This window comes from Rhopalosiphum maidis, chromosome 4 (assembly GCF_003676215.2).
Source record: "Rhopalosiphum maidis isolate BTI-1 chromosome 4, ASM367621v3, whole genome shotgun sequence".
In the NCBI taxonomy this organism is placed as follows: Eukaryota; Metazoa; Arthropoda; class Insecta; order Hemiptera; family Aphididae; genus Rhopalosiphum; species Rhopalosiphum maidis.
In genome coordinates, this window is record NC_040880.1 from 13,550,541 (window position 1) to 13,574,903 (window position 24,363).

At 23.7% G+C, this 24,363-nt stretch overlaps 2 protein-coding genes across 3 annotated transcripts; one reads left to right on the forward strand and one right to left on the reverse strand.

The window, feature by feature from the left end:
• Window positions 1-1,641: 1,641 nt before the first annotated feature.
• On the reverse strand, window positions 1,642-14,300 carry LOC113548794 (ubiquitin conjugation factor E4 A). Its single transcript, XM_026949864.1, has 14 exons — window positions 13,370-14,300; window positions 12,915-13,151; window positions 11,812-11,955; window positions 11,438-11,752; window positions 11,034-11,374; window positions 8,702-8,905; window positions 8,330-8,621; window positions 6,143-6,288; window positions 5,168-5,317; window positions 4,402-4,485; window positions 4,181-4,340; window positions 3,755-3,926; window positions 2,063-2,270; window positions 1,642-1,995 (listed from the first exon to the last, which is right to left on the reverse strand). The coding sequence occupies exons 1-14, from the start codon at window positions 13,910-13,912 to the stop codon at window positions 1,869-1,871; spliced, it is 3,123 nt and encodes a 1,040-aa protein (XP_026805665.1). The 5' UTR covers window positions 13,913-14,300; the 3' UTR covers window positions 1,642-1,868.
• A 2,640-nt stretch (window positions 14,301-16,940) lies between these two features.
• On the forward strand, window positions 16,941-23,099 carry LOC113560559 (lissencephaly-1 homolog). Of its 2 annotated transcripts, none has more exons than XM_026966502.1 (9): window positions 16,941-17,110; window positions 18,115-18,206; window positions 18,602-18,755; window positions 18,833-19,136; window positions 19,199-19,376; window positions 19,445-19,580; window positions 19,651-19,806; window positions 22,421-22,616; window positions 22,671-23,099. In XM_026966502.1, exons 2-9 carry the CDS (start codon window positions 18,169-18,171, stop codon window positions 22,742-22,744), a joined length of 1,236 nt encoding a protein of 411 aa, XP_026822303.1. In that variant the 5' UTR covers window positions 16,941-17,110; window positions 18,115-18,168; the 3' UTR covers window positions 22,745-23,099. The 2 variants fall into 2 exon arrangements, with proteins under 2 accessions (XP_026822303.1, XP_026822304.1); XM_026966503.1 differs by lacking the exon at window positions 16,941-17,110 and adding an exon at window positions 17,296-17,325.
• The last annotated feature ends 1,264 nt before the right edge of the window (window positions 23,100-24,363 follow it).

Genomic DNA, 24,363 nt, shown 5'->3' on the forward strand with positions numbered 1-24,363 from the left:
TTTTACTTAACATTTTGTTACTGTTTATTAACATTATGATAAATCTAATATTAATCTAAGTATAGATACTCCAAATAACTTACCTAAAAATGCCTATAAATGCCTTTATTTTCTTGTTAAATTACCATCATCGAAGTTTTTAATGCTATAAATGATAGAAGTGTGGACAGTATGGTCCTTAGCCCCATTTTATAGTTAGCCAGATGGTAGTCACTAGACAAAATTATTATTGATCAACACAATTTTACACTATCTCAATCAAGTAATTTTAGTCCAATGCTTAATTATGCTGATGATATTACATTTTACGGTATTGTAAATTGTTATTTGTGGAAGTAATGCGAAAGTAGTTCCCACGGCGCCGTCGGTTCAAACATGAAGAAAAAATGGATGCTCTATTATTGCAATCTGATTTAAACTTGATCATCTTTAGTTTGTACAAAAAGTAAATTGTATTACATTTAATATAAAAAAAAATATGAAATAATGACTTTCTTCCATTTATGTTCCAATACTTTTTTCGATTATAATAACAATTGTGTACCTTTTTTTTAATATTGATGTTATCTTATTATACATTTTAAATCTAAATTAACAATTAATGCTCATATTAATTGCTACTTAAAATAGAAAGGTTTAAAACTGCTTGGGTTCATTTACAGAAGCGGTGTCAACAACTACAATGATAGAAATATTTTTTATTTTTTTTATTCAGTATGCTCAATTTTAGAATATAATTATATTTTCTGGTTGCCATATAATAATATTTGATTAATAAATACTCTCAAGTAAATTTAAAGTAAGTTCTTATGGTTTTTGTAGTTTTCAAGTGTAATATATACAAAATTGGAGTACATCTTACAACCCTTTATTTAATTACATTTTGAATCCCTGGAGACTGGAATAGTATAGAATCAGGATTTATTTTAAATATAAATTATTAAATAGCTATATTAACTGTCCTAACTTCTTAAGCTTATGATCTTAAAAAGTTTTCTCAGCTCTTACCTGATCAACAAATTTATTTTATTTAAACTACTAATTATGTTACTAATGTACCACTCTTAAGAATCGTGAACTCTGCAAATAATTTTAACATTGATCTGTTTTGTTATATTTTCTTTCATTCGCTTAAAAATCATGATTCCACTAATCTATTTATGTATATAAATTAATATACCTATAATATTATTTATATTTTACATGTTTTTATCAAATTAATTATTGTTATTTTTAAAAATATTTTCGAATGTTATGTATTAAATTAATTCATAATTGGTTCCAAATATATACTGTATACCTAATAAATATTTCAATAAGTAAATAAAAATATGTTCATTAATTTAAATAAAGGGTAAAGTATATACTCTTATAGTAAGCTATAAAAATACAAAATAATATGAATAACAGAATCATTTTTATATTATCTTTACAGGTTTAACAAATTAGTTCTAAGCTTCATCATTTAACTTAAACAATGAACAAAAGTAATTTAATAGTTAAAGTATTGTTTTATTGATATATATGTATATATATATATATGATATAATGTGACTATTAAAACATATATAGATAACAAAAAAAAATAGAGTTTATAAATAATGAAAGTATACAATATACTTAAAATGAAATATTTCATACACCAATAATCTATATATTTAACAGTTATAATTCACAAAAATGCATTGTAATTATAAGAAAATCTAACAATAACATTTTTCTTCTAATGAAGTGTCCTCAGTTATGTAATCTTAGTTTTACATATTAAACATAATGAAGAACCTAATATTGTTAACATTTAAACAATAGATAAATTTATATTTTTTAACCTAAAAAATTATATTATTGAAAATAGAAATTTTTAGTTATCATTTTTGAGATTTTTTGATTTTAATCCATTCGTCAATTTGATTTTTCAATTCATTATTTGTTATAACCATATCCATAGTCAGATGAGAACGATTAAATGGATCGGTTTGATCACTTAACAAATGCCTAAAAAAAAAGGTTGGAGTATAATCTAACAGTTTTAGTATAAAAAGCAAAATGCATATAGATATACCTTGCTATTGTGGATCGGTCGACGTTCATTTTACTTGAAGGCAAAATGACAGGGTCTATCATAAGAGTAGACATGATAGGATCTAAGAAGTTTTCAGGGGCTTCTGTAAGTAATAACTCTTCATCATTACTTTGTTGTATTGCAAGTTGTGATACTCTTTGTGCTATATTAGTTATCCCAACAATTAATGATGCTCCACCAATTCTCGCTAAAGCCCATTAAAACAAAAACAAAAAAAATTAAACTAAATATTTTCTTACAAATAATACGTAGTTATATTATTACATAATTATATGCTATCGATAACTAGGTGTGTTAAATGTTACACATTATTTACTACCAGGTGTATGAGAGCGCCAAACACACGCATTATTCTTTACGACTGCTTTATTGATTATTATAATTATTAACGCACAACAGTAGGTTGGGTCCAGCAAAAAAACCTTCCATGTTTCAAAAGGCAGTTGCAAATAAACAAACAAATAAATAGATTCTGATAACAATTAGATAACAAATTCTTTTATTTTTTACTAATAAATATTATGCCATTTTAAATTATTTATTTTAAACATTATATCGGTTAAGTGGTGTCTTCCATTGATAACACACTCACAAAGATTTTACCGATAGTTTTCCATAACTCATAGTGTCATTGCTGGTGTAATGGAGGCCAATGCCTGGTTATTGGCTCCTTAAGTGCTTATAAGGATACAATGATTGTACACTATGCCTTTAAATATTTCCAAAGAACGTAATCACAGGGTGATCACGTTAAAAAATTTAAATTTAGAATTTTATTTTAAAATCATGTTTTATTTTTGTTGGTTTTTATTTTGTTTTTGTTTTTTTGTTCCTTGCCATTATATCTACTAAAAATGGCACGTATGTCGTATACCACGATCCATTGATACCCTCTTCACTGTTGTACCACTACCACAACTCACACAGCGTTATTTCTAAATAAGGGAGGTTATTTTGCCGGACCCTGTATTATATATTTATACAAATAATATCCAGCATAACTTTCGGACAAACCGAGTAACCAATAATATATTATGAATTATGATACGTACATAACACTTTAACAGTACTGTTTTGCTAAGACTAGAGAGACTAGAGACAAATTTAACATTGTGATATTATAATAATAACATGATTAATTTGCATTAGTTTAAACATAACTACTGAACACCTAAAATGTATAAATATGTTCTATGGTTCTATAATGAACATGAACGTATATAAACATTTTGCTGCAAGATTATTATCTACGACTAAGCGAAGTGAACGATTTTGGTAGGTAAATAGATTTAAATAAAAACTGGTTAGGTGGTATGTTCAAATCTTTGCTTCTCTTTAGTAAAAATAATTCAATAACCACTGTACAGCTTCTTAAGAAATTTTTAAAAGCATGAATTTCTTAATCCTGATAATAATGGCAAAATCGACAAATAATAAGTTTAATAAATATGTAAAACTAAGAATATTTAGTTCAAATATAAGGTTAATGGTAATAGTTATGAAATACATTTGATCATTTTTTAATAAAAACTTGCTTTTTGTAAGAATGAATTTTTTTATAACTGTAATTGATTAATAATTAAATTTAAAAATAAATTAATATGGTCATTTATCAAACTAAATTGAGTTAAGATTATGAAAAAAGCAATAATACTTTAAGATAGATAATACCTAAGACATCTTCAGCCTGTTTGAATAGTAATTGATTATATGATCGTCCGTCTTTGGAAACTGCTAAACAAAATGCTTCACCATTTTTGCTAGCCCCTAAATGTACATATATCATACAAATATTCAAAACTATTTCGGCTGGTTCAAATTTGTATTCCTTCATATCTTTAACCTAAATAAAAATGTAAGTACAAATTTTATTTTTCTAATTTATTAATGATTACTTAATTACTTAATAAGGTACAAAATAATAAAGTAACTGGTGGTACCTATGTCGAGAATAAAATATTAAAAATTAAAATTGTCATAAACAGTATTTAAATTAAATATGATTAATCCAAATATTATGACTCAATTAATACAAATGTTATAAAAAAAAAAATTACAATACCTATAATTCTTACAAGTAGATAAAATTGTACTCACTTTAAAATTTTTTTTTTTTGGTCCAACTAAATGACATAAAAAGTAGTTTAACATAGCTGCTACTCTATCGACCATTGTTGGATGACAAAATATTGATTTTATTTCTGATGTAAGATACTTAAATGTATTAATCGTTTCTTTTCCGAGAATATTATCAAACCTGTAAATACCTCGAATTAATATCAACAAAAATTAGCAAATTTAAAATATTATCTGTTTACCTAGCAATCATTCCGATATGTTGCAATAATGACATATTTTGTGCTCTTTCTCTTTGAGATAAATTATTCCATTCACCTGATTCACTATTATTAAATAGAACATAGGTTACATATTTTCTTTAAATTTTGAATTACAAGTATCAAAAAATTAAGCTAAAATTGTTTAAATGTATTATATAGTTAAAAGCATTATTGTATTTATATAACTATTCAAAATAAATTCTTTAACTTTTTTAAAAGTTTTCTTGATCAAGAAAACACCAGGGTTGTTTCAATTTGTACATTTGTACAACTTAGCATACCTGTTCCGTTAGCTTGACTATAAAATATAATGATTTCAATTAAATTAAACAAAAAGATAAAAATTATGACTATGTAAAATATTAAAATTGAAAAATACACAACATAGTATAATTAAAAAAATTAATAGGAAAACAAATATAATATTTTTGACAATATTTGATAAAGTGTATTAATATAAACCTAAGAACATAAAATTGGTCCTACAGAATACAAAATTTCCTTGTCATATGATTATAAAGTAAATGGAGAATCTGCATTCTCTTCGGGATTAAAAAAATTAAATTAAATTAAAAATGTAACTCTATGGTAAACTTTTTAGTAAAATAATAGATATTTTTACATTATTAATTCTACTTGATCATCTTACGGTTTAAACTTTTTTAATAATTTGATAAAAATGTATTACGAGTATTAATAATACAGTTGTTTATCATGTTAAATAGTAATAAATATATTTACTTACTGAGCAGTTTGCATTTGTCTTAACTGAGCCATATTTGTTAATGCTTCATCTAATAAGAACACAGCATCATTCATTAACAAATTAATAAATCTTAAAAATAATGGTGGAGAAGCTGCTTCCATATTATTTTCTGCATCTTTGGCCAATAGTCTAAAAAAAAGTCAATTATAAGAATTTATAATTAGATGAAATAACAATATTAATAATGTTAATATACAAGGTGATTCTTTTATCATTAAACACTCATTATTTTGTCGAGTATTGACTTTTTTCATTTTTTTTTTCAATATATTTATCCGTGCTTTTTTCTAACTGTATGAAATTTTTATTTTTTTCACCCATTATTTAGCAAAATACGCTAAATTAATAGAGCTATTTTTTTTATGAATTCGGTTTTTGGTTTTTATAATACTTCTTCTTATTAGGTTATTGAAGCAGTGATGAACTTTGTACCTGTAGTTGCCAATGCCTCATAGCTGAAAAAACTTATAGACTAACACTTAAAAACTTCAAAACACCCAACATTTAGCAGCTTTAATTTACTTACATTTAAATGAAAAATAATAATTTTAACGTTAAAATTTATAAAAAAAATACCCCTACTATTTTATGACATTTTAAACATAGGTTGCCATTTAAAAATCAAAAGTTGATAGTGATTTAACTATTAAATACAAGGGTAAAAAAATAAAAATGTTATAATGTGTAAAACAATCACCTGTATATATATTTTTTAACACATTTATAATGGATTATATTATTAAAATAAAATTAATTTAAGAATTAAAATATAGAAATAATATTCATAGAAAAATAAACTATAAATAATTAAATTTTAATGCTGACCAAGTTAATGCTTTTTAGCATTATGGTCATCTTATAAATAAAATTATAGATACAATACTAAATTTCTAAATGACAACAATTAATATCATCCACATCAAATACATTAATAATAATATATAAATGTATTACTTAAAAACTTCTCTATGTTCTTCTATTTTCCACAAATAATCCATTACAACATACATAGGTCTGCGATAATTAAATTTTTGTTCAAATTCAACACTTTGGCCAGTCATTTCAATACCCACAAACACATCCAATAATGCATGAACAATCTTAAAAAATATATATATTTTTTAAATATTATATTTTAGTAAAAATAATAATATATGTTACATTTGCTATATTAAGTACTAGAATGACTTAAAATAAAAAAAAATACAAAAAATCTACCCAACAATATTAAAGTACCCTTAAGAAAAGGTAGATGTTTACAACAATCAATAAATGTGTTTAGGATAACCAATTTGTTGTTAATAGATTAAATATTACAATTAATTTATTTATTAAAGAATTTTAAAAGTTAGAATATTATCTAAGGTGGTGTTGACAAATTTTTCTAACGTCATATGTCAAAAATTACCTGATTTTTTTATATTTTTCTTGTGTGCCATTTAATCATGAAAAATATTATTAGAAAAATAAGAAAAAATTTATTACTTTAAATGTAATTATTAATTAATAATTATTTATTAATTATTTTTATTAATTTACTTAGTGTATTTTAATTTGTAAATTTCACCTTGAACACTTATTTGCCATCCCTAATCAAGGCTTCTTAGCTTCTAATAGGTATTTTAAGATAATTGAAATTATATATAAGTTATGAGCATTTTAAATTTTTAATATTTTTATATAGTTATAAAACAGATTAAAATTAAAATATCATTATAAAAGTATTATCCATTTAGATACCTAGATAATATATTATTAAATAATAACATTCATAACTTTAAATTAAATAATAGATTGATTCACTCCAATATTAAAGCTGACAACACAAATTTTAATTTTAAATATCACATTATTATTTAAGACTGATAAAATATAATAAGTGAGATTAAAAGAAATCTAATATTATATTATAAAATTGTATTATTTTTTATTTGTCCAGAATATAAAATATATTTTTATCGGATTATTAATAAAAATGCTTTGCAGATATTATAACAATATTAGTAATATTATATATAGGATGTCCCAAGGAGATCTGTCAAATATAATAATAAAATCACTTAATAATGTCTTTTAAATATAATTCATACAATTGCGCTACATTTTTTTATTTTTTCATACCGAAAATAATAATAATAAAAGATTGATTAAAAAAATGTTCAAAATATTCAAAATAGCCAATTTGTAAATTTAATTAAAAAATTAAAAATAAATTATATGGTAAAAACATTTATTTAAGTCAAGTGGCTTATTTTTTTACAATTTTTTCAAATATCAATATTCTCATTAGGTAAATTACAATCTAGTTTATGTTAGAAACATTATAATTTTAAAAAATATAATTTTTTTTTAAATGTTTTATATGAATATTTTTAATAGGTGCATGTTAAAATCCAACTATTTTTTTATTGCTTTAAATAAACTAGATCGTAATTTACTTTACGAGAATATTGATATTTAAAAAAATTATAAAAAATCAGCCACTTGACTTAAATAAATGTTTTTACCATCTAAATTGTTTTTTGAATTAGATTCACAAATTGGCTATTTTGAATATTTTGGAAATTTTTTTATAAATTTTTTAGTTTTTCATTTTCATTATTAAAAAAAAAGTAAACAATGTAAACTAAAAATGTAGCGCAAGTGTCGATGAATTATATTTAAAAACATTTTTTTTAAATATTGATTAGAACAAAAGTTATTTCATTTGTTAGATCTCCATGGTACACCCCGTATATAATCCAGTGCTTGGAAAGATGTTGTTCAATTTTGTTAAATTTTCAAAAACTTAGCAGGAACATAATTCCTTTTTCACGTGAAGTGATATATTGGAACTTCGTTCAATTTTAAGATGAACGTGAATAATTTTTACTTATTACTTTATAAATTTAAAAATGGAAAGCTCAGCAAGGAATTTAATTTAAACAGGGAATTTAAAATCAGTAGAAACTAGATAGTTATTTTATTACTTATTAGTTATAACCAGGGCCTGGAAGCCATAAAAAAAAAAAACCGTAAATAACTGTTTTTACATTATATTAAACAGATTTATAATTTAATCCGCAATGTGTGAGAATAAAAAAAAAAAATTAATAAATCTAACTTATATTATAGCAGACTTTGATTTTATTAATAAATTACCTGTTTACGATGTGGATGACGTATAAATAACAACTCTCTATAAAATGATCCTATTGAATTTGTAACAGAGCTATCTTCATCCTTATGTGGTAATAAGCAATCTAAACATTCAGCTAGACGAGCTCGCAAATGTGGATTTCGCACTCGACTATTAGATGTCATAAAGATTAAAACAGCATTTAATAATTCACTAACTAATGAAAAACCAGGTTCTTCTAAAGACCGTGAATGAAAACGACGCACTAGTGTTAAATATCGCCAAATATTTTCTAATAAAAATTCTGGAATGCATCTAAAAACATTAATAATTATTTTTATTTTATTTAGTAAGGTATATATAGTTAACAATAAACTATAAACTGTAAACTTTACTTTAATGTAGGAGGAACAATACTTGGCAATGGAAATTCAATAACTAAAAATTTATTTGGACAATAAGATTGAAGGTCATTTGACTGAAAATCTTTGTCTACATCCAACACAACTTGAGTAAGCCAAACACATGTTGCTTTTTGAAATTGACTCAACAGATATAATGTTGATGGTTCTAAAAGAGCAGCTTTCATTGAAAGGTATCTAAAACAACAGTATAATGTACTTTAATAAAAAATTAGTACCAATAATATCATGTATAATACAACTTTCTATAACATAAATAGTTAAATCTGGAGATAACAAAAAAAAAAAGGTAGGTAAGAGAGTACAAAGATTCTAAGTGGAGATGGTCTATAAAGTGTCAGCCTATATCACTAAATTTATTTTGTAAAATGTTTTTTAATATAGCTATTAAAGTAATTTATTTTACTTTTAATATTACCATTTAATTTATTGTAGAATTAACTATTCTATAATCAATAGTGTTACAGTAAGTTGATATGATTTTTTCCAAAAATATTGCATTCATTATATTATTAATAGTATTTAATTATTAAAATAATATGCATTAATGCTATACTACAGGGATGGCAAACCTTTTGATAACTACTTGTCAAATCAAAATGTTTGGTTTGATTTTATTTACCTTGCATCAGAAACTTTTCAGACCTTTTTATTGCTTAAAAAATAATTAATTAAATTAAACATATAAATATGATTTTATTTGTTGTACGTATCTAATTTTACGAGATAAGGAAATTGAAAGTACGGATAACATTGATTACGACATTAGGTTAATAATATCTTACAATATATTAGAATAATAAGTTAAAAATAATTTCAAATTATCAGTAATTTCTTTTGAAAAGTGAAGTAAAAATTATGAATTATATTTAAATTGGCATGTCATTCTGTGAAACGCGTGACATAGGTTCGCCATCCCTGCTATACCATATCAACATAAGATAAAATTTAATAAAATCTTTTAATAAATACCATAAAACGAAAAAAATATATATTTATAGTATAAATAGATAATATCCTAAAATAAATCCAAAACTTCATTATGAATAGTAAAATTTACAATAATATGTTAAAATTTTAAGTTCCCTCCAGGCTCCAATAATTTTTTAAAATTATAATAAAATAATTAACATTATTATTTATTAATATTATTTTATTATTTGGTAATTTCTACCAAATCTGAACTTAAAATGTATATACTTTATAAAATATAATTGTCTTCATAAATTTTTTACTTTTTAGTTTCAATATGAACTACTTATGAAGAACCTTATATTACATTTCCAAAACTTAAATATAAAATGAAAAGTTTTAATGAATTTCTTACAACAAAATAGTTTGTAATTTGTTATGATTTTGACAAATTTCATCAAAATTCTTACTTTATATGCAATTATATAAAAATAGTGTCTATATATTTTCAATATACAAATACAACTTAAGTGATATCATTTATTAAATTTTCGAGAATTTTGATCCAGCTAAAATTTTTTTATTGATAACTGTAGAAGTAGATAAAAAATAAAATGAAAAATCAGTTATGCCTACAATTAGCTGAAAACGAGTTAAAATTTCATTATATTTTGAAAATGATAATGAACATAATTATTACACTAACAGTTCAGAACTACTTAATTTTATAAATTTTTATGTCCCTCATCAATATCAAACTAGATTTACTTTTTAAATTAACAACTATCTTTAGAATGTTCTTTTAATTAGAACCATAAGATTAGCAAATGATACCAAAATTGATACAATTTATTTTAATTCTATTGAAGATTTTTTTAAATATATAATGATTTATTATTTGTAAATTGTGTTTATAATTATATTTACTAAAATGCAGTGTTATTTATTATTTAATTGTTATTTTATTCAACTGTTTATATATGTTAAAATAAACAATAAATATATCTTCTGTTAGACTTTAATATGTTCTTATATTTACTAAAATTCCGTTCAACATTACACGACATAATTTTTACGTATCTAAATTTATACAGCCAATATATACCATAAAATAAAAACATACATTTAAGGCATTTTTATAGTTAAAATATTATTACATATTCATTTTATTCAAAATATTCAATAATATGCAAAATAAACCACCACCATTAAATTCATTACGAGATGATTCAAGGATATTACTAACAAAAATAATAATCAGAATTTGGACAAAACATACTTTTGCATATAAATTCTAGTCCTAGTAATTGGAGTTGAATAGAATTTGTTAAATTTTTTTAATTTATTAAAATTGCTAAAGATTTATTTAAATAATTCAATTAAATTTATTTACTTGGTCATTTCACCCTCCATTCGATCATTAATAAGTTTCATTACTTCAGATGTAGCTGAACCAGATTGTTGGGCATCTACGAAAGTTTGTTGCATCCTTGCTAACTCTTGATTAATATTTGTCATTTTTTCTTGCACTTGAGCAAAACCTATCTCTAAAGACTTTTGTGTCATGTAAAAACATTCAGTAATAAAATTGAACTGTCCTTTAGCTACAGGTCTATTATTTGAAGAATTATCATCTTCCCTAGAACCTTCCACATCAGTTGGTAAAAGCATAGTGTTTTCATTTAATTTTAATAAATGCACTCCAAGTTTTCTACTTTCTTCATTATTATGAACCTAAACACAAATATATTAAAATAAAAACTTGTCGTCAGATTATCAACATTTCTAACTTATTACTTTGGCTGCACAATATGTAGGATCAATTTTTAATAATTTTGGATTATCTGTATTAGATATAAATGGTTGACACAGCTTTAAAAGAACTGCACTTAGGTTTAATGCAAAACCATCTGAAATAAATCCTAACATAGACATTTCAATATTCCACAATTTACAACGTCCCATATTTTTTTCTAAGCAACTTCCCAACCAAGATAATGTTTTGTGTTTTACATCAGGTCCAGCTTTTAGGAGGTACAAAAATATTTTATGTAATTGAACATGTAATGTCTCCAAACCAGACCAAATATTACTTTCCAATGGACCTGATAACTGTTAAAAATAAATATTTAAAGACATGTAATATTTTGAAAAATATAAAAAATACAAACTTCTTCCATAGGTTTTAGGAAATATTCAAATCTACCCCCAGGCGTTCGCGGTAAACCTGATATTGCAAAAATAGCTCCAAGCACTGTATTTGTATAATGTAAACCAGGTGATATATCTGGTACATAACAATCATCAATCAACATCTATAAAAAAAAAATAATAAATATATATTGTAAGTTATATGTTAAAGGTATTTAAAAAACAGTTTTAGAATATATTAAAACAAATTCAAATACCTTAAATAATAATTATAATGTTTTGAAATTTATAAATCCTATATACTAGTTACTAAAAGAACCATTTAAAATTGTAGCCTTTTAAAAAATTCTTATCTTAACTAAAAAATTAGCTATGATATTATATTGTCCACAATAAGTTAAATAATAAATGATATTTAAATATAAACAAAGAAAAAGAGATTTTTCTAACACTATTTATAAGACTCTAAACTTTGCCTCCTAACCCCTCATTTGAAATCTAAACTTTTTCTATTTAATAAACCTACTATATAACAATCAATAATTTGACCAGTATAGAGATATAGTAATAGGTTATGGGATTCTATAAAGCACTCTAACATAATAACAACATTTCAATCTATCTGCTTGCAATAAATAACATATTCCCATTTCTTTCTTTGGTATTTTGTCAACGAAAATCTTCATAAAGACCTATAAGTTCCAACTCTAAATCAATTAGCTAAATTACAGTACTCCATAATTCATAATAATTTAAGCTCTCATAGGTTATTTTTAAATAATTATTATATAATTATTTTTAAACAACCTATAATGATAAATTTTACAATATTATTTAATGTTTTATTACTAAATAATACAAATATTAGTAATTTTCTCTCAAATTCTATTAACCGGAACACACTTAATGACTGGCCAGGATACCAGGACGAAAGACAAGTCTACGTATAATATGTTATAATAAGCTATATTAAAAGTGTAAAAACAACATACAATTAATAATATACACAATTGCTTATTTAGAAAAATTAACATTAAAGGCAACAATAATTTTTATAAAACAACCACAATCTATGTTTCTAGCTATAAAACTAAATTAACCAACAATCTTTTTTGATACTTACATTAGCTAATAATGGTTCTGCAGAAAATACTTGTAATAATGCAATCTCACAATGTGGTAAAAATATAATTGTTGATTGCAATATTTTTTCTTTTACTTTCTTTAGTATTGGTTGGTAAATAGATTTAATTTGTGACTCTCCATCATCTTCATCCAAAATAATTTTTTTATTAACAGAAGTAAAAAATTTTACATAATCTTCAAAAGATGCCATATTGGTTTCAAATATTTTTAAAACCTAAAAATAAAATTAGTTTTAAACACAAATAGCATTTAATTTAATATGACTATAGTTTGTTTATAATTCGGTCATAATTTAATAAATATTTTTAAAAAAATACCAATTTATTGGTAATAATATTGAATTTTGTATTAAAATTGCATCTTAGATTTAAGTTAGTTAAAATATTAATATTAATTAATTCATTTTACATGTTCCAAATAATTAAAATGTACCTGATCATTAATGTTTTGAGGGCTATATAAATCAGGTTGTTTAAGTGCTGTAGATACATTTGTACACAAAAAACCAAATATTTTTGAGTAAATATCTTCTTTGATCGTTGGATAGCGATTTTCTTGTTTAGCTAAAGTCAATTCAATGAAACATTGAAATAAATACACAATGCACTCCTTTTCAGTAGTATTTGAAGAAATTGATACATTGTGTTTAGTCTTCAGCAAATATATTTCTGGATCAGCCAATAGTGTTCTTTCAAAAATTCCTTGTTCAAGAATTTCTAATTCTGTCCCAGTATTGACATTAGACTTTAATATTTCTAATAATTCTGGTAAATAAATAACTGGAGAGTTGTATTCTTTATCCAAGATAGGTATCATCGTAAAATGAAATACATTTTCAACAAGTTTATTAAAAGTTTCATCAATGCCATTCTTTATTATTGCCATTTTAGAATTAGAGCCTCCTTTGTTATCCGTGGATTTACATGAATTGTCAAGATTATTTTTTTTAAATATAGAAAATTCGTTACCCGACATTTTTAGTTTTTACACGTATAAGTAAAATAATAAATCAACAGCATACAACCAACAAAGTTAAACAAGTTTTATAATTCCCAGGGAATTAAACATAAGCATATTACACTTAACTTAATAATTATTCCGATAACGAATATAAATTTATTGATCACGCCAAATAAGTTGTATAGTGTATAGTACAATTATGGTTTAGTATTTGCTAGTGTTAATTATCACCTGACACCAGATCACGAATTTATAGTTAGTTTAATCATAAACAAGAATAAATTATGATTGAAGTCTTACAGATTAAACAAGGACGTGGATTCATAGACAAGACGTATACAAAATAAGAATATTAAACTATACTGCGTTCATAGATAAAAGATATACTGCGTTACTGTGTGGATTAAAAATATTGTTTTATCCTAATGATATGGAAATGTTCTTGTCATTATTTATATCGTTATCAGTTAATATTAATTGATAGCCATGGTAATCATATACTGTAACATGGTTATAACACAAAATAGATTAAATTTAATGGTTATGGAAACGTTTAATGGAAACGCAAACAAATCTAATATAAACTGAATTCAATGTTTTCAAAACATCATACTTTCCAAAATATTAAACATAGATACCCCATATGTTTCTAACCACACCATACATACATACAGGCATACAGCAGACCTTAAAATGTCTTCAGTTTTTAAATATGTAGGTAATACAAATATACGATTTCAATAATTTATAATAATCTTAAACTAACATAATAGTCAATAATATCATTTAATCACAGTAAATTAATTAGAAATGTCACAAAAAAACATAAACAGTAATATTTACTCAAAACCAGTTTCAAACAAATGGCGGAGGACAGGGACGTACACAGGGGAGTGTTTTGGGTGTTTGAACACCCCCCGAAATATTTGGTTTTTGTATGGTTATTTACTTATTCTATTTTAATGTTAATTACCATAATTATTATTATACTTTGATAGACAGGTATGATATTATAAATAAGTAAATCGAGTCCGAAATACCATTTTTGTGGTAAACTGAGTCCCGGATTTGAAAAGGTTTAAGGTAAACGGAGTCCCTGGTTAAAATAGGTTTAGTTTCCAAAACAACACATTTTCTTTCTCACTTTTACAAGCTTAGTACTAATAGTACTATCTGTTATGTTGAAAATGTGCTTTTTTTGCTTTTAATATCTAATATTATTCACAACGTCGTACATACAAATCACAATTAATTAAATATATAATATACAAATTCAAGTCAATTTTTATTTTTATTATTATGTATAATGAACATAATGTATTTGATATGTTTTTAACAAATTCAAATCTTGAAATATTTTTATTTTCATATTTCAACATTTCTTGTCTCAAAAAAAAAAAAAATTTTCTATTGTAATTTTTTTCATTTTAATTATCTCTTTGCTACGTATTTTTATATATGTATCAATTTGAATGTATATAAGTAAGCAAATCGATAATCGATAATCATTAATTGGTGACTAGTCACTATACAGTACTCATTGAATGTATCGACTTTTTATTTTTAAGTATAGGTACATCGTTGTTATTTATAAATATTCTTTCGAAAAATGTTATTACTCGGGACTTAGTTTACCTAGCACGTTAAAGTGTTAACACATTGTGTTTGTAAAAAACCGATTAAAGCAAAATTAAAATTTTATATTGACAAATTAAAATAACTAATATAATTTGAATAAAAATAAAAATACTTAAACAGGATTTATAAGTAAAATAAAATTATACCTTTTGTGTATTGACGTGGGTACGTATTTACATAACAAAACTGGCGACGAAAGATTAGATGAATTAGTATTGTTAAATGTACATAGAGACATAGCCACATAGGTATTTACAGTGAAGATATTCTTAATATAATGGCTAAAACTTTGTGAAAATTAGATTTAATATTGTAATTTTTTCTTTTTATCAATATTTATACTTAAAAAAGCAGGCGTTAGATCAAGATTTTGGCGATAAAGTAAAAAAATAAAAAGAAACTCATGTCGACAAGAACGTTTATCTAATATAGTAATTTAAAATATAAAAAAAAAAACGAAACATAACTCTAAATAATGAGAAGATATTTGACAATTTTGCCAACGCAAAATCAAGGAAAAAGATTTATTTGCTTTATTTAATATATTTTAAAACATATTCAGTGTATACGTATTATATTTATTATATATAATATTATGTAAGCTATTTGCTTTGTACAGTATTCCTATAGATATTTATGTAATGAATAATAATTATGTTAAAGAAATAATTTATTAAATATTATATTACATTATTACCATATAGGTATGTTAAAATAATATGGTTATAATTTATAATGCAATTTTATTTGTAGTAAAATACTGTACGTACATTTTTTTTCATTGGGGTCCCTAAATTTTGTTTTGCACTAGGGCCCTCAGATTTTAAGATCCGGCACTATAGAGGTATACATTACATTTATCTACTCTATGACGAAGTGCACTCGATAGCTGTTTTGATGTTTTGAATGATACAGACCTAATTTATGAAAATGTTTATGTATAGTGTTGGCAGTTGCATTGATACATAAGTATAATAATATGAAAAATTTTAATTATATTTCAAAATAAAAGTTTTATAATTAATTATTAGATGATTATTTTTATATATCAAGATAAATATTATACGCAGGTAGATATTCATTTAATAATTACATTTTCGCCATTTTAATATTTTTTATGCATAGTCTCTTTCAAATCATGCAGATAAAATCGGGGTTAGATGGTGTTTTTTGTATGTATCATAGATTTTAAACATAGGTGATAAAGCTATGAACAATATAACAAAATACAATATAATATATTTTTAATTATATATATAATTTTATTAAATGTGATTTCATATCAATTTCCTTATCATTACGAATTTTCTCAATATAAATCAGTATTCATATCTACATCAGAGGACGCCATATTGTTTTATATCACAAAATGACAAAATACAACAAACATTAAATAAAGTGAAAAATATCGTTTTCTTGAAATGAAATTCTCTTAATTAAATGACTGTAGTTAGATAATTATTTTGAATAAAATATTTAAGGTTTTTTAAAGTGATAAATCATTTGAAATTATTCTGTCATAGAATATAATATTGTTATATGTCAATAATTTTCGTCATTTACCATCTGGAACAGGTGAGTTTTTAATATTAAATGATAATAAGTTCTTTAGTTTTAGATAATCTATTCCATTAAATATTTTTATTTTAACTTTAAAATGTTTATAAAGTTAGTTGTTAAAATAATTGTTTAATCTCCATCAATTCAATTATCTAATTTAGTATATAAATAATAAATACTGTTTATGGTATATTAGTACCTATTCTTTAGTTTTATTATTTACAATGCAGGTAATTATAATAACTCTTTGTTCTATACATTGACTTAACACATTGATGGTCAGTCATTCATATGTACTTCAATAAGCGATAGCAGTATTATTGATAAATGACGCCAGGGGGCACTTGAATTGTATTGCTATCAATACTTTAAAAAGCAACTAAAATGGATACTACTTCTATAGTAGCTGCAGTGGCTAGTGGTATTGTATGAAATACTATGTCTTATTGCTCCCATTTTGTAAAATTGAGTATTGACAAAATATATTTAAAATAATTGTATTATAATTTGGTATTTTATTTTCAATTGTTAAATGTGTCATTTTATTGATAATTATATAGTATTTATTGTATCAAATATTGTTGATAATAATCAACATATCAAATCATTATTAGAATATATAATCTACATAACTGTAAAATGTAAAAACTACTTGAACATTGATTAATTTATACATGATTTTTATAATATTAATAATTCTCACTGCCCATCAATACTACTGTTAAGTTACATAAGTATAAAAATTGTCATGTTTATAAATGTATAGAAACTGTTTTAAAATATGTGTAACATCAAATTATGAATATGTTTTGGTTCAAATACTATATATAAAATAAAATAGATAAAATGTAATGTACGGAATAATATATATTCAAAGCTTAAAAGTAATTAGCTTTTTAATTTTTTTGTATTGCACTATTTTATTAATAATATAATTTATCGTTTTAAGTTTTTTCTTTTTACTTTATAATTATAAATAAATTTACTAATATAATTTAATTAATTTTTTCCTTTTTTAGGTTGAAGAAAATATAATTTAAATAGTTATAAATAAATCAAATTTTTGGACAGTCATGAAAATGGTGCTGTCACAAAGACAACGTGAAGAATTGTAAGTTCTTTTATTATAAATGTATTATAACTGAAAAAAAGCTTTAAAAAATAATGACAATTTATGCACATTTATTTTAAGATGGTTTTAAATGTCTACAACTTTTTAAATTATAAAAGCTTATATTTATATTTACGACAATGAAGATATGGATGTAATACCAGTACAATGTAATTATGTAATACATTATGGGGATGGAGGAATTTTGTTAAACTCTGCAAACCTCTTGTCTAAATCTATATGCATATTTAGCTTGTAATATGGTTATTTGTGTAATAATGTTAACTTATTTTTAGATGGAATCATATAAAAGTTATATAACACTTCAGATCTAAATTACTTTTATAAGTCATAGTGTTATATGTTTTAAACTGGATATTATTATTATATTTTAGAAATAAAGCAATTGCTGATTATCTAAGTAGCAATAGTTATCACAATGCCTTGGAAGGTTTAAAAAAAGATGCAGATATGCCTGGTGAAGTAGAAAATAAATATGGTGGTTTACTTGAAAAAAAATGGACATCTGTAATTAGACTGCAAAAGAAGGTGATTAATACTCCAAATAGTATTTTAAATATTCATTATTACTTACATAAAAATGTGATCACCCTATTGATATTTAGGTAAGCGAGCTTGAATCCAAACTTTCTGAGTATGAAAAAGAAATTAATTCCGGAGCTCCAAAAAGAGCATTGCGTTCTCCAAGTGATTGGATACCAAGAGCCCCTGAAACACACTGTTTAACTGGTCATAGAGAGACTGTCATCAAAGTTATATTTCATCCTGTTTTTAATATTCTTGTGTCTGCAAGTGAAGACGCTACTATAAAAAGTTGGGATTATGAGACTGGCGAGTATGAGAGAACTTTAAAAGGTCATACAGAAGCTATTCAAGATATTGCATTTGATGAAAGTGGCAAACTATTAGGTTATTTAATAATAAAAATATATTGTTAGCATGTTTTTATTTTAGTTTAAATTTATTTTCAGTTTCTTGTAGTGCTGATATGACCATAAAACTTTGGGATTTCAGTCAAACATATGAATGTATCCGTTCGATGCATGGTCATGAACATAGTGTGTCTGGAGTATGTTTTCTTAAAGGAGGAGATTTCATAGTTTCTTCTTCAAGAGATAAAACAATTAAAATGTGGGAAGTAAATACAGGGTATGTATATTAATATATTAATAATAATGTGTATTTTTAGTTATATCCTTATATTATACCATTTTTAGATACTGTGTTAAAACATTTACTGGTCATCGTGAATGGGTCAGAAAAGTCAAAGTTTCCCCCTGTGGTCAATTTTTAGCTTCTTGTTCTAACGACCATACTGTTAAAGTTTGGATAATTTCTGCTACTCAGTGTAAAGTAAGTTTAAAGTGTTTACAAATAATATATAATTAAACTTAAAAAAAAATTGTTATAAACATTAAAACAGGCTGATTTACGAGGACATGAACATGTAGTTGAATGTATAGCTTGGGCACCAGCTGCGTCTTCATCAGCAATTAATGAAGGAGCTGGAGTAGATCAGAAAAAAAATGGTTATGAAGGTCCTTTTATTATATCTGGATCAAGAGATAAATCAATTAAGGTATGTGATACATAATTCTGTTTTAATCCAGTCTGTTTCTCCTCACAAAAATATGTAATTTAGATCATAATTGTGTTATAGTTAAAAAAAAAGCATAACCCCGTGGTTTTCATACATATTTTATAGTTTATTATAAAAAATATATATTTTTATATTTATTGTAAAAATATAATACAAGGTTATCTTAACATTAACAAAAATAGGATTCATTACTTAACAAAATTTATATAACTTAATTGACGGTTTATGGAATTATATTTAGATCTGCATTTGTATTCCTCGTATTTTTATGGTTAATTTTTAAGATAATGTGTTATTAAAAGTCAACAGTAAATAGATTTAAATAGCTTATAATTAGTTTAAATATATTGAAAATTTAGTTGTGTTTGGTTAATAGTAATATACATTTAAACAGTTCACAAATTATGATAAATATTATATTTAAATTTTAACAATATCTAAAATTGTATATTTTTAATAAATATTCAATTTTGCCAAAATTAGAACATCAAAAGTTTATAATAAAATAAGGTGGTCAAGTGGATATTGCTTTGCTGTATAGTAGAGATGGAGATGAGTAGGTTACTAATGAATGTGTTAAATTTGGGGGAACATATAAACCTGGAATTTATAAACCCGGGTTGTACAAATCTGGACTGTAGGGTTCTGGACATACATACCTGGACCGTAAAGTTCTGGACTTACATATTTGGAGCGTATAAACCTGGACCATACAATTCTGTGATCCAGAACCCTACAGTACAGATTTGTATGATCCACAATTCTATGGTCCAAATATGTACATTATCATCAGGAACGTACATATCTGGACCGTATAAATGTGGATCATACAAATCTGGACTGTAGGGTCCAGGTTTATACGCTCCAGATATGTATACCAGAACCCCACGGTCTAGAAATGTATGATCCAGGTATGTACATCCAGAACCTTGCGGTCCAGATTTGTATGGTCCACATTTATACAGTCTAGATTTATAAATTCCAGGTTTATCCTGGGTTACGTTGATCCTTAAATTTAAATGCAACGACAGGTATCATTCTATACGAAAAAACGATTCTGAACGGAGATGATTTGTCATTCTAGGATAATTAGTAGGATATATTATATTATTACTAGGGTTAGGATGTTTAAGACTTGCATATTTTTCTTTTAGTCGTACACATTGCAAACCCCAAATCCAGTAAAAAATTTGTTTTGTATGACATAGAATCAGATATATTCAATTTTATTTTGCATATTTTTGCATATTTAAGGATTTTTATAAATAAATGCATTTATCACTAAAAAAATAACTTATTTGTAATATAAACCCATAGTTTTGTTGGTTTCACAACTAACGAAAACGAGAAAAACATGTAGTTTATATTATTAATTTATCTTTATTACTTATTTATCTACATTATAAAATCTCTAGTTTAGTGTATGGTGTGCCATGGCCTGTGTTATTGAATTATTTTTGTATATGCATTTTATTTTCACTAAAAATGTCAACTTAAATGTTCCAATACTGTGTAGTCACACAAATTTATTTGAGTAAAAAAAAAAAATTATAAATAAGTTCCTATATTTTTAATTTAAAAAATCTCATATTTGTATATATTAAATTTATATTTAAGTTTAAAATTATTAAAATAGTTGTAAATTAATTAAGAATATATTTTGGATTTGTAATAAACTAATTTTAAAAAGATATATTTAATTTTTTTAGGGCACATTTTGATATTTATTGTGCATAGTTGCATGCATTTTTTAGTGTTTTTAAGGTCATAAACATCCTAACCCTAATTATTACCTATATTTAAATTGTAATATATCGTTATTTTACTCGATTTCGTAAAAAAATAAATGTCATATGCTTTTTCTATATTGACGCTGAGTTTTTTTTATAGTTATTTAAAGAAAAAATCAAAACATTATTACTACTCCAAAACGTAATGACAGACACAAAAAAAAAAACACACACACACACACATTGTAAAATCAAAACATTCATTACTCCGTTCAGAATCTAAAAAAAATAATAATAATTGTATTTTAATATTATTGAATTGCTATCATAAAAACTTTGAAATTTTCATTATTTCATTTTCATGTTAACAGATAAAAGACTAAAAATGTAAAGAATTTCAAATTTCTATATCTCCTAAATCTCTAACAGCTAAAATATTTTGAAAATCATATCTTTAAAATATATTTTAGGTATTAACGATTATTTATTTTTGAATTAATGCAAAAGAACAGTATAAATTTTTTCAAAAACTGATTTTTTATAAATATTGCCATTTTGAAATGTGCAGTACATTTTTCTCTTTTACCCCCTCCTGAACTCACCAAATTTTCAATAAGTTACTACTTATTGTAAGTACCCTACTTAGTTGTGCTGATTCTAATGTATTCATAATATATGAATTTATTTGGTTTGAGGTTTTACCAAACAAAATTACTATATCTTTCTATGAAATCTTAAACTCATATTGCATCATCATTTTTACTTTAGAAATATATATTTGTATATAATTAATGTGGAGGAATAGTACAGTAGTATTACTTACTATATAAAATGATATGTTTCTTAAATTTATTTTTTATTAGATGTGGGATGTTGCATCACGTTCATGTTTATTTACTATGATTGGACATGATAATTGGGTGCGTGGTTTAGTTTTTCATCCTGGTGGTAAATATATTATATCAGCAAGCGATGATAAAACACTTAGAATTTGGGATTTGGCTAATAAACGTAATATGAAAACACTATTGGCTCATGGACACTTTTGTACCACAGTTGGTAAGTTATATAATCAATTACTTTTTCTCATAGTTAATTTTTTTCTTTTTCTAGATTTCCATAGATCACAACCATTTGTAATAACAGGTAGTGTAGACAAGACAATAAAAGTTTGGGACTGCCGTTAATATTTTTGTTTGGTCAACAAATTTATATAATGTTCATTATTCTTTGCTAATTTTAAACAGTATCTCCACAATGAAGTTTTAATTTTCTAGTCTATCATAGAAGTGTAGGTAGTTAATTTCCCAAGTTTTATTTGTATAAATGTAGCACTGCATTTTTTATTTATAAAGAAACGCTCCATTCTTTATGTATTGTAGGTATGTGTAATTTTTCTCATTACTAGTTTTTAATAAAGTTATAGGTTAAAAATAAAATATTATTTTATTTGAATACTTGCTTTTCGTTTATGACGATGTATAATTTTGTTAGAATACTCTTATTTTAATTAAGCATTTTAAATTATAATTATTTTTTGTATAATGCTTAACTTTATAGATATAACCAAATTCAGCTTGATTGAAATGTTTTTTTTTTATTATATTACTATTAATACATTTCTTTTATAATTACAAAATCATTAATATATTGGCTTATTAAGTTATTATATTAATATATTAAGAGTCATTGTATCTAAGTAACTTTTATTTTGTTCATTAAAAATATGTTTTCTTTAATTTGTATTATACCATATGAAAATTATATGTCTCTTAAATAACATTCAACTTTTCATATCATATTTATTTTTTTGATCAGTGGCTTGACAAATTTAAAATATTTCAAAAGCTAGTCTAATATGATTATCCACCAATGCACCTATAACTTGATAAAGGCATTTACTGTCATATTTTTAACTATTTGTATTAAATATTAAATTATTACCCATTATCTACTTAACATACCTTAAAAAACTTATCCCCTTTTACAACGCCACTGTAAATGGTTTATAGGCAATTAAACTACCAAAACCTGTTTATCAGAACAGGTTCAGTGCCATTAATTATAGTGAAATTATAATAATTCCTTAAATGCAATAACTATTTGCAAAATTATAAAATTGTCCACTATAATATCTGGTTATTTTTGGTAGTTCTGAACTAATGATTTAGTTATATATTAGTAAATAATGAATATATTTTATTTATAATTAGTTAAATTAATGGTTTAATAACTATCAATAACTATTATATTTTATACTTAGATTCTATTTATCTGCAAATTGTTGACAAATCTGTACATAATTTTCAATCATAACCTTTGTATACAATTAAGCTTTTTCATAATCAATTTAATTTATAATTTACTGTATTAAATTTAGTAATTAAATTTATTGTTTTTTCTTCTCTTAAATACCTATCTTAATAACAAAAATACAACATGATTATTATTATATTTTATTTGACTGAGAGGCATTTTTAAATAATTATAAAAAATTAATACTATATTAAAAAAAAAATGTAATAAAAGTAGATCAAAAAGAAATGTTAAAAATTGACAAATTAGTTTGTAGGTTTGGTAACTTTGATAGTTTTTAAGTTATATTTTTTTTATATTGATTAAACATTAGATACACTCAAACCAATGATTTTGATAGCAATATTGTTTTCCAATATTCCATACATACAAAACAACAATATATGGTTTCTAAGTCAAACATTAAAAATATAATTTTACTTTTAAGACTAACTCCAGTCACATTATATCACATTATGCGTAAAAAAAAATGTATAATTTTTTTAAATTA

What these genes read in the sequence shown, in the direction of transcription:
- LOC113548794 (XM_026949864.1), bottom strand. Translation starts at nt 13,912, where the DNA reads ATGTCGGGTAACGAATTTTCTATATTTAAAAAAAATAATCTTGACAAT. An exon ending in CAGAACCATTATTAGCTAAT is followed by an intron (nt 11,956 to 12,914) that starts GTAAGTATCAAA and finishes TTTTTTTTATAG; the next exon opens with ATGTTGATTGATGATTGTTA. An exon ending in GTCATCCACATCGTAAACAG is followed by an intron (nt 6,289 to 8,329) that starts GTAATTTATTAA and finishes ATATTTTTTAAG; the next exon opens with ATTGTTCATGCATTATTGGA.
- LOC113560559 (XM_026966502.1), top strand. Translation starts at nt 18,169, where the DNA reads ATGAAAATGGTGCTGTCACAAAGACAACGTGAAGAATT. An exon ending in ATGTGGGAAGTAAATACAGG is followed by an intron (nt 19,377 to 19,444) that starts GTATGTATATTA and finishes TACCATTTTTAG; the next exon opens with ATACTGTGTTAAAACATTTA. An exon ending in CAAGAGATAAATCAATTAAG is followed by an intron (nt 19,807 to 22,420) that starts GTATGTGATACA and finishes ATTTTTTATTAG; the next exon opens with ATGTGGGATGTTGCATCACG.